The sequence below is a fragment of the Lycorma delicatula genome, chromosome 1, assembly GCF_047948215.1.
Source record: "Lycorma delicatula isolate Av1 chromosome 1, ASM4794821v1, whole genome shotgun sequence".
Lineage (NCBI taxonomy): Eukaryota > Metazoa > Arthropoda > Insecta > Hemiptera > Fulgoridae > Lycorma > Lycorma delicatula.
The window spans coordinates 11,003,755-11,015,882 of NC_134455.1; the positions used below are offsets into that span (position 1 = coordinate 11,003,755).

The 12,128-nt window shown below is 33.0% G+C and overlaps 1 protein-coding gene across 3 annotated transcripts in view; it reads left to right on the forward strand.

Moving 5' to 3' along the window:
• The window catches only part of LOC142326731 (uncharacterized), a 51,519-nt gene extending 40,230 nt beyond the window's left edge, over positions 1-11,289 (forward strand). For 2 of the 3 annotated variants that reach the window (XM_075369509.1, XM_075369582.1), the window contains 2 exons: positions 4,490-4,970; positions 9,297-11,289. In XM_075369509.1, coding sequence (XP_075225624.1) covers positions 4,490-4,970; positions 9,297-9,473 — 658 coding nt within the window. In that variant the 3' untranslated portion in view covers positions 9,474-11,289. The remainder of the gene's footprint in view (positions 1-4,489; positions 4,971-9,296) is intronic. The other variant, XM_075369426.1, reaches the window with a different exon arrangement.
• Positions 11,290-12,128: the final 839 nt, after the last annotated feature.

Consider the following 12,128-nt stretch of genomic DNA (forward strand, 5'->3'; position numbering starts at 1 on the left):
GACAAACGAATCCGACTCTGTACTCGTAATTGCAGTATATATTTCGCCTAATTGTGAGTTGAGTGAATTTGCGAGATGCATGGATACCATACAAAGAATAAATACTAGAAATAGGAAGAAATTCATACTCCTGGGGGGTTTTAACTGTAAATCAGTGGCTACAGTGTGTGTTTACACAAATAGAAGAGGTGAAATATTGACGGACACTATGAGCTCTATTGGCGGTCATTGTGTCAATGACAGTACCCCCACCTATCAGGTGAGAGGGCACTCGTCGGTACTGGACCTTACAATCCTGGCAACAGGTGGAGAGGGGAGCAATGGGACTAGCAAGTATTACCTTACGAAGTCTCCAGTGATCATTTAGCGACCAGAATTTGTATTGATAATCCGATGTGTGCTACTATAGAAAGACCGTTATCCCGGAAGTAGAAGACCGTTACAGCAGAAGAGATAGAAAGAATAGTTAGTAGGACATCCACGAGGCTCATAAATATGACTGAATTTACACCGCTGGCGCTGACCAATGTAGTCAAACAAGAGATGGAAAGGGAGGAGAGTAGGAGCAGAAAGAGAAGCTCATATTGGTGGTCAAAGCAAATAGAGACCCTAAGAGATAAGTTACAAAAATCCAGGAGTAAGAAACAACTCAGGATCACAGGTGGACAAGAATATGAGGCAGCGGTTCTTGTATATATTGAAGATAGACGATCATTAAATAGGGCTATTAGGACAGCAAAGAGAAATTGCTGGCGGGTATTGTGTGAGAAGTTAGATAACGAATAAAAAAATTACAAAGAGATTTGGCAGGCGCCTACCTATTTTAAGTAAATTGTAAGCGGAACAGGAAATTAGCGAGTTATTTCCTTGTACAGAAGAGGTGATCGAGGGAATCATTAATCGTGACAGCAGGAGGTTCACACTTGGAGAATTAAACGCAGTGGTCGGGCATCTTGGGAATAAAAAGAGCCCGGGATTGGACGGGATTCCTGCGGCGCTCCTAAAGGGTCTAATTAGGAGAGTCCCATGGGAAATGCTGGAGATTACCAGTCAGGGCCTGGAGAATAGAAATTTCCCGACGTGCTGGAAAGAAGCCAGAATTGTGTTTTTTTTTTCAGAAGGGTCCGAAGGAAAATGAAATATATCTTACAGACCACGTAGCCTCCTTAATACCTTGGGGAAGGTAGTGGAAAAAATGTTGGCCAGCCGGATCATCAGAGAAGTGGAGGAGGGTGTAGGTATTAGCAATAATCAGTTCGGTTTCTGGAAGGGGCGATCCACAATACATGCAATACAAAATGTAATGGATTGGGCACTAGAGACAAGAAGAGAAACTTGGAGGACGAGGCGTATTCCCTTGTTCATCACATTAGATATTAAAAATGCATTTGGGACCATTAGATGGTCATCAATTATTGAAGCTATGGCTCAGAAGAATATAAGTCCATATCTACAAAGACAAATTAGGGAGTACCTCTCAGACAGAAGGTGTCAGGTGGAAGCACAGGAAGAGATATTAAGATTTCATTTGTATGGCGGGGTTTCTGGAAGGGGCGATCCACAATACATGCAATACAAAATGTAATGGATTGGGCACTAGAGACAAGAAGAGAAACTTGGAGGACGAGGCGTATTCCCTTGTTCATCACATTAGATATTAAAAATGCATTTGGGACCATTAGATGGTCATCAATTATTGAAGCTATGGCTCAGAAGAATATAAGTCCATATCTACAAAGACAAATTAGGGAGTACCTCTCAGACAGAAGGTGTCAGGTGGAAGCACAGGAAGAGATATTAAGATTTCATTTGTATGGCGGGGTGCCATAGGGCTCAATATTGGGTCCTTTATTATGGGTCCTGGCCTTTGATGGGATATTACAAATGAGGTATCCATGTGGAGAGCAGGTATTGGCTTATGCCGATGATTTGGCGATTACTGTAGAGGGTAAAAGCGAAGTAGAAGGTTCAGGAGAAAGCGAATATAACATTAGGGATAATCAGCAGTTGGGTAGCAGCACGTGGTTTAGAGATAGCTATGGATAAAAGCAGATTCTTAATGTTTACAGGGAAAAGACAATTAGAATCTCCACTCATTACTTTAAATGGACAGGAAATAGCAGAAGCCCATACAGTTAAATATTTGGGCATTACCCTAGATAAAAGCTGTCGTTTTAGATTAGGGGAATTTAGATTACCGGAATAATTGTAAAATTAAATTAGATAAAAGAGAAAAGACCCGACACCAAGTCAAGACAAATAATGGTATGGCGTGGTGTCAGAAAAGAGGGTAAAGAATAATATTTAAATTTATATAAATTATTTTACTCATTACCCTCCCGCTACCATTGTTGATGAATTTGGTCAGTGTCTTTATGATCTTTTCAACGGATTCTATTCATAATTCTTCAAAAACGTCGGTGTTATCGTCCAAATTTATCACCGTTCTAGTCTTTCTGTGCAAATATAGATCAGTGAATGTCGTCTCTACTCCCTCTTCGAGACGTGTCTGCTTCATCAATTCAAGGTTTGCAGCAACGTACCTGTAGAAACAGAATAATTTTAGTACATATTGACTACTATGTTTTTATAACTAAAAAAAGTATTAAGATAAAAACAGTACATTTACAACAAAATATTAACGTTTTTTCTTTATAGCTGAAAAATACATATAACATGTATAATTACCATTTTATGTTGCCGTCAAAATGTCTGCCTTCTTCCTTCAAACGGTTCAGGATGTTCTTCTGATACCGCAGAGGGGTTGAAAGGAGATAGATACATTTCCTCACTCAGACAAATTCCATCGAAGACGAATGTCATTATTGTTTATTGCACGGATAACCACCGGTGATGCCATTTTAGATGATAACGTCTAAAACAAATTAAAATAACATATATCATAACATTGTTTTTTTTTTAAATGGTATTTTTTTGTGCGTTTCAGTGAGTAACAGAAGAAGACATTATATATATTATTTATTTAATTTTTTTAAAAATTATAAAAGTATTTTTTTTAGTTGTATTTATTTTTTAAAATTTAATTAAATTATTTATATTATTTATTTTATTTGATTGAAAGTCATTAATCATACCATATAGTCATATTAAAAAAATAAGTTATATTCAAACTTACCTAGTTGCTTAAGGTGATGAAGAAACTACACTTAATAGTTTTTTTAACTACAATAATACTGTATTCACTGATCACAACTCGGTAAATAATGAAACAATTTTGCAAAGACTTTATATAATGTAAGAAATGAGGGGGGTATATATATATTGTATCAACTGTTGGTGTCAGTCGTACGCGAGCTCCCACACCATCAACATCAATGGTTGATGCACACACACACACACACACACACACACACACACACATGATTGCGCAATAGTATGTGTGACCGATAATATGTATAAGGAAAAATAGTTGTTAAAAATTGAGCAGATGTGTGGACAATAGATAAGCAGGTGTTTACCTGTTTTATAAGGAAAAGATTTTTTTGTTTTTGTTTTAATCGGAATCGAGCGGATGTGATTGGTGATAAGAATGTGAAAACATGTTCATGCAGTTGATAAGCAGCGTTTCCTGTTTTAAAGGAAAAAATAACAATTTATTTCTGTTTTCCAGTTTATAAGGAAAAAAGTTACGCGTAGGCCGGACGGTTCATCACATCGAGCGCCGCATCGCGCACGGTAAACATCTCTCTCTGCGTCGCTCCGCTGACACACGCACGCAAACACACACGCATACGCCGCCTCCCGGTGCACGATCTACTACGAGAACCTCTCTCTCCTTCACGGTGACGACCAGGATCATTCTCGAGGTACGTCTAAATTTTTTTTATTCACACCACCTCCCAGTGCACGAGCCACAACGAAGACCTCAAGCGGGGTGGGTGACGCCTCCTGGTGCAACGACTATGACGACTCGGATCATCCTCGAGGTACGTCCGTGTCGACAGTCGAATCTTCAGTCAAGCGCCGCATTCCGCACGGTAAACATCACCTCGCTCCGCAAACACACGCACGGGCAGACACCGCTTCCCGGTGCACGATCTACGACGAGAACCTTGACGTTGTCGCCTCGACGACCAGGATCATTCTCGAGGAACGTCTAATTTTTTTTTATTCAGACACACACACAGATTATACCACTCAACTCTAAAAAATCAGGTTGGCAGCACTGCGGGCTACGGCATCCAAAATGACGTTACAATCAAAGATGGCCGACTACCGCCATCTTGGCGGGCTACGGCGTCACTGACGTCACAATCCAAGATTGCCGACCACCGACATATTGGTCGCCATCTTGTCCGTCATATTGGACTCATACAAGATGGCGGATGGCCGCCATCTTGGATGACGTCATTTTTGACGTCTATCCCTATTTCCGTACTAATACTATTATTAAATACAATACATAATAAAGTAAAAATATGTTGTTTAAAAATATTTTCAGACTAAAAAAATATTTTTCTTATTTTAGAGGTATAAAAAACAATGCTGGAAATGAATGGTATATCTATTGGCGCTGTGCACATGTCTGTGTTAGACTACGGGGATTAGTGGATAAAAAAGAAGTTAAGAGTCTAATTGATTCAGCTTTTGAGTGGAGTGATAAGACTCATAACCAAAATAAAAAGCATTTATGGGAGATTCTGGCAAACTACTATAGATTTTTTGAATATAATTATGAAAAAGCAATAGAAAATTTTATTAAAGCAGCTGATGAAGGGGAATTTACATGTATACTTAGTATACTGTCATTAAGCAAACAGTTAAATAAAAAAGATAATTTATTGCCTTTATTTGATAAATATTTAAAGCTTTATAGCCAACCAGATTATGTAATGGAATTACGAATTTTGAAAGCTAATTATTTAATGTTTAAAGAAAAAAATATCAATGATGCAATCAATATGTATTTAGATCTAATGGAAGAAGACTGTAAATATATAATATTTCGTGTAAGTATGAAAAACCAGGAATTGTTTTTAGAAATTTTCGCTTTCATTGCATTATAAAATAATTATATGCTGTAAGATATAAGTATTTTATTTAATATGTGCCTGTTTTCATGGTCAGAACCTTTCCAAATGCTTTGGTATCAGATATTAATGACTAAACTTTACATAATCGTATTATGATGCACACAGCACACAAGCACATAAACACACACACACACAAATTCTTTACAGGTTTATATCAGATCATTCTTTACATTTGGTACTATTGCAAATGAGCAACAAGGGTAGCAAGTTAGAATTAGAATCTTAACAAACATATGAGAATTCTATAGCACATTGAAAGTCTAAACATCGTTTAGATCATTCTAAACAGCTTAGACATTTTTTTGGTCAAAAAACATATTGTTTTGTTATCAAAAACACAAATCATTATTTAGCATCCATAAGTATGTATCTTGTTAACCTGAATTTAGAAAATGAAATATATTAACTTTTCTCCTTGTTTATACTTCTAAATGTTCAATCTTTGCCAAAATGAATGATGAGTTAATAACAATGAATGATGAGTAAATAATAACAATACACACTTCCAACAAACCAGGCAACAGAACCGTTTTCATATAAGTCAGGATAATAAACAGTAATTCAGGAAAACAGGAAATTTTGAAATTTGTACTGGTAGTCCTGGAGTGCAACTTATTAAAATCAGCTCACATCATCATGCCACTTAGTAGTCATGGATACATGGAGTGGTGCATTACCATGAAAGGTTTTTATAGAAATAATGATAGGGTGAAGATTGCATGCAGAGAATTTCACTGTCAATTTAATTTCCAACATCATGAAATGAACCGTCAGCACATGCAGTTAAGTCATGGATATATAATTTTGAGAGAACAGGCTCAGCAACTATAAAGAAATGCCCAGGTGGTATGCAGACCGTTCATATGTCAGAAAATATTAATATGCTGTCATAAGTAGCCTACATCATTAATTTCTTGTCATACAGTGTCTTTACAATCATATAGATCAAAGGTTCAAAGAATTCTGTTGCAGTACTTAGTTTACTATCCATACAAATTGCATATCATCAGGAACTGAAACCAAATGCACCAAAAAGTGCACCATCAGTTCTGTGAATGAACGTTTGTGAAATTAAGCAATGTTTGTTAAACCGTGGATGTTGGTCGAAGCCCATTTCCTTCTTAATGGATTTGTTAGAAAACACAATTTTAATTTTTGGGCACATGAGAATCTTACACAGTTCATGAATGCCTGCTACATGGCAGCAAGGTGGTGCTCTACGTTATATTGCGGCATAATAGGTTTTTATTTTTTTCAAAAAGAGGTTGGCCACATCATCAAGGATGATATGATTTGAAATGTCACATCAGATACGTCATTGCACTGAAAAACTTTGTTGCACAAAAAATACAGACATTCCACAAATTATTGACAATGCTTGGTTTCAACGGATGGATCAACATCCCACTCATATCTTTAATATCAATGGTTGTTTTATGCTGTTTGTAATCATGTAATTTTGAGAAATGTTGTCATTCCATGGCCTTCCAGGTCTCCTGATTTGTCGATGTGCAATTTCTTCTTGTAGGGGTCATCTTAAAGGTAAAATGTATAAAGTTAACTTGATATCACAGAAGAACCAAAACCCAACATCAAAATGGAAGTTGATGAAATTATGGTAGAAATGTTGCATCAAACCACGGAGAGTTTCATTAAGTGATTGCAAGAATGTCTACCCAAAGATGAACCTCACCTGTAAGGGATGATCTTCAATAAAAAAAATTTGTGTTTGTATTTATAAATGGGATATTTTTTTCTATTTAAATAATTCAATTAAATTTATTTTATGTAATTTTTTTCTTAACAATATTTAACGTTGAAAATTTCCATCTTCCTGAATCACTGTACTTTGACTTATGATAATGGGCTTTATTATACTTCTTTTGTCATTTTTAAATAAATTGCAAAATCATTTGAAAATTTTCCCAACAATTTATATAAAATACAATTAAAATATATTCTTTTACAAACATAACATTACTCTATTTTATCTAATTGTAAATTTTAAAATAATCTTGACTAAAACATTTTAAAAAAGCTTTAAGTTTCCGCATCCTGTTAACATGTACATAACTGTGCTCAAAATAATTTTAAATTTCACCTTCTGTGCTGTGAATTATTTTATAGGTTGTATTTATATTTAATATTTTCATGTAATTCATATATCTAAATAAAAATTATCTCACTTACATTTTCAAGAATAATATGGACATTATTATTAATTTATTTTTCATCTTAAATTTTTTGTTTTCACACCTATAATTTATCTTATAATGAAGTGAGCTATTTTTTTTTGTCTTCAGTCATTTGAGACTTGATTGATGCAGCTCTCCAGAATTCCCTATCTAGTGCTAGTCGTTTCATTTCGGTATACCCCCTACATCCTACATCCCTAAAAATTTGTTTTACATATTCCAAACGTAGCCTGCCTACACAATTTTTTCCTTCTACCTGCCCTTCCAATATTAAAGCGACTATTCCAGGATACCTTAGTATGTGGCCTATAAGTCTGTCTCTTCTTTTAACTATATTTTTCCAAATGCTTCTTTCTTCATCTATTTGTCGCAATACCTCTTCATTTGTCACTTTATCCATCCATCTGATTTTTAACATTCTCCAATAGCACCACATTTCAAAATCTTCTAATCTTTTTTTGTCAGATACTCCGATCGTCCAAGTTTCACTTCCATATAAAGCGACACTTCAAACATATACTTTCAAAAATCTTTTCCTGACATTTAAATTAATTTTTGATGTAAAAAAAATTATATTTCTGCCTGAAGGCTCGTTTCGCTTGTGTTATTCGGCATTTTATATCGCTTCTGCTTCGTCCATCTTTAGTAATTCTACTTCTCAAATAACAAAATTCTTCTACCTCCATAATCTTTTCTCCTCCTATTTTTACATTCAGTGGTCCATCTTTGTTATTTCTACTACATTTCATTACTTTTGTATTGTTCTTGTTTATTTTCATGCGATAGTTCTTGCGTAGGACTTCATCTATGCCGTTCGTTGTTTCTTCTAAATCCTTTTTACTCTCGGCTAGAATTACTATATCATCAGCAAATCGTAGCATCTTTATCTTTTCACCTTGTACTGTTACTCCGAATCTAAATTGTTCTTTAACATCATTAACTGCTAGTTCCATGTAAAGATTAAAAAGTAACGGAGATGGGGAACATCCTTGTCGGACTCCCTTTCTTATTACGGCTTCTTTCTTATATTCTTCAATTATTACTGTTGCTGTTTGGTTCCTGTACATGTTAGCAATTGTTCTTCTATCTCTGTATTTGAACCCTAATTTTTTTAAAATGCTGATAATTTTATTCCAGTCTACGTTATCGAATGCCTTCTCTAGGTCTATAAATGCCAAATATGTCGGTTTGTTTTTCTTTAATCTGCCTTCTACTATTAATCTGAGGCGTAAAATTGCTTCCTTTGTCCCTATGCTTTTCCTGAAACCAAATTGGTCTTCTCCTAACACTTCTTCCACTCTCCTCTCAATTCTTCTGTAAGTGAGCTATATAAAATATTATTACATAATTATCACAGTAAAAAATTTACTTATCAAACTACTAAATATGCCTTAATTAAAATATTTCACCTTAATTTGGGTTCAAGGAATTTCTGTATTGTTTCAACTTACATGAAAGAAGTATACCTCAATGATTTTTGCTTGGAACAGAAATCAAGGTGAAATATTTTGCTAGCCACAAGACCAAAGCAAACTGTTATTGAACATATGTTTCTAGGAACTTTTTTATTTACATTAATGACCCAAATCAGCTCCCAGCTATTGTCATGCGATTTTGAATTATCCAGTATAATTTAATTCTTCTCTGCATATACACTGTATAGTACACTAAATATTTATTAAATATTAATTATTTGCTATTTATTAGGGATATACTTTTTTAAGCTCTGTAGAATATTGAATCCATGTTTCATAGTAAATATTTTCTGTTGAATAACTTTTCAGTTAAAAATCTGTCCGAAAGATGTGCATGTCCTTTATTGATCTGTAACCTTGGTGAATACTTCTTTTATGAGTGAAGTCATTGAACTGAATGAAACAAATCTATTATTTCTTGCACCAATTAAATGATAATTTCTTGAAATGAACTTTACGAATTTTATTGTTTAAAAAAATGTTTTGTTACTGTGTATATTAATCCAATCTTTTGTATTGTATGAATATAACTTTTGTTTTTTTGTCATCTTCATTGTTTCATTTTAATTTAGGAATGCAGACCTTGGTTTGGAGAGAATAAAAACAACTATTCTGTTTATGACAAGTTGAAAAGTGAGTTAGTTAAAATTATGGAAAAAAATAGTGCAGAAAAAGACAAGACAGCTTTTAGAATGTACCAAAACTATTTAGACAGAATCTGTGATTATGAAAAAAAGTCATTGGAATAAAAATATTTGAAGCTTTCTGAAGAATTTCTTTAATTTAAGTTTCTTATTTTTAAAAGCGATATATGTGTGTGTGCTGTGTCTGAATACAAAAGTAAATAGGCTATTTTTATTAGTTAATGTCATTATGCGTTGTGAATTCAGGCTAAATAGGCAGTTACATGTAACTGGGCTATGTACCTGGACAAATCTTCAGTAACAATAGCAAAAATTTACTTTGCTTTTTGGAAAATTATGCTGTATAATTTAGATGATATTATCTTATAAAATTATTGACTGTTATCCCTTGTTAATATCAAAATCATTTATGAATAAGTTTTTTCCCACAAATAATGCACAGGCATCATTAATGTTATTTGTTATGTTGTTACTATACTTTTCATAATTACTTCATTTTTTTTCATTCAGCTTTAATTAATTTAGTTTTTTAATTCCTAATGTTGCAGTCTGTTCAACTAGTGAACAATAAGCAAACCCCCCCCCCCCCCTACCTGTGCCAATGAGATAGACATGATATATATGACATGTAAATAAAGTTTAGTCTTGTACAGACTCAAGCCGACCATTCCTGAGATGTGTGGTTAATCAAAACCCAACTACCAAAGAACACTGGTATCCATTCTCTAATATTCAAATTTGTAAAGAAAAGCAACAACATACTAGGATTCGAACCTGAAAAACTTTGACTTTGAAAATCAGCTATTAAATGATATTTGCAATGATAAGTCTAGCAATAATCGTCATAGCAAATCAGCTGATTTCGAAGTTAAGAGTTCTAAGTTTCAAATCCTAGTAAAGGCAGTTACTTTTATATGGATTTGAATACTAAATCATGGATACCGGTGTTCTTTGGTAGTTGAGTTTCAATTAATCCACATCTCAGGAACGGTTGACTGAGAATGTACAAGACTGCACTTCATTTACATTCATACATATCATCCTTATTCATCCTCTGAAGTAATACCTTACAGTGGTTTGGTAGGCTAAACAGAAAAAGAGAGAGATCAAAGTGGTAACCTATATTACTTAATGATATGATTTGAAACATTTTAATTCGTAATAGTAATGGCAAATATTTTTCTAATTTTCCTGGTGCTGTGAAGTATATATCGGCTGAATATGCTGTTTAGGAAGATAAAACCAAAGGTCAATAAAAATTCAATAACAGTAAATTTTATGACAGAAGTACAATTTTGTAAGATTGCAGCACAAAGCAAGATTGTTTGGCATAATAGTCATTAATAGAAGTACAAAAAAATTTATACAGATAATGGATTTGTGATAGCAAGAATCATGACATTAAGAAAGCCCAAAATCTACAGTCCATTAATTACTCTGTTTAGCATCGCATAATGAACATAAATCCGAAAAATTTTTATTTTGTGCTGTTGTATTCTATTCAAAATAGTTCATCTAGGTATGACTAAATATTAGTAGTGAGATAATAATGAATAATAATATAATAAGTAAAATTAATATAGTCTTAATTTTAGTAGTAGTTAGAAAATCATTACTCCAATTTTATTTCATAATAAGTGATCTTATAAATTATTAATTTAAATTGTTTGTTGTTTGCTTTTAAATCTTGAATATTGAATTGATAAAAAATAAAATAAAATCATTATCGATTATATTTTTGTAATGAAACAATGAAAATATATCTTTATTTTATAGGTATTAGATTAATTGAATACATTTAAAGTCAAATGATCAGATTTTTATTCAAAATGCTATAGTGTAATAACCACTTATTTTTCTAATTCAATGTATAATTTTTCAAGGTATTTTCTTTGAATAGTTCAGAAATTTTGACTGAAGTAAAAAAACATTGTTAAATCTTAAACAAAGAAACTAATTGTAAAATAATGAAAAATTTTAATAAAATTAGAAAATGTTATACTTAAAATGAAATAAAAAAAATTAGAAATATTATATTTAAATTAAAATATAATAATATTTTAATAATAATATATTTATTTAATATATATTTATAATATTATTAATAAAATATTATAATACTATATTTATAAAATATAACAATATTTTTATAATCATACTTAATTTAATAAAAAAAATATTCATATTGCACTTATTTATTTTACTAATATTTAGATTTTTAATGTGTCTTATTTTTATTTTTAACTAACAATGATGTTGAAGTTTTCAGCTTCTTTAAGGAAGAATTAATGAGAACGTCTGCAATAACATTGACCTTGGCCGCCACATCGACAGCTCTAAGAGTGGTATGAGTCCATTTCCAAAATCGTTTATTATTCCATTTCCTGCAAGTAGCCGAACTTAAAAAAGCATAACCGAGGAATTTACTCGGAACCCCGTTAGCCAGCTATATGTAATGTACGAAGTACAGCTGTTGCCGACCTGGACGTGGAACATAGATGTTGTGTTCCGGACGTGGGGATTATCTACCTCAGGGCATTATTATTATTATTTTTTTTTTTTAACTGAATTTTTACGGGCATCAACTGCTAAGGTCATTAGCCCTCGTCACATTCTTTAAAAGGAATTATTATCTCCATCTGGATCGTCATATGTAAGGGTGTAAAGGGCCCTTACATTTTATTTAAAAACACAAACTTCACAATAAACATTAAGACATAAAAGACAAGGACAATCACAAACACTTACGGGGTGTAAAGA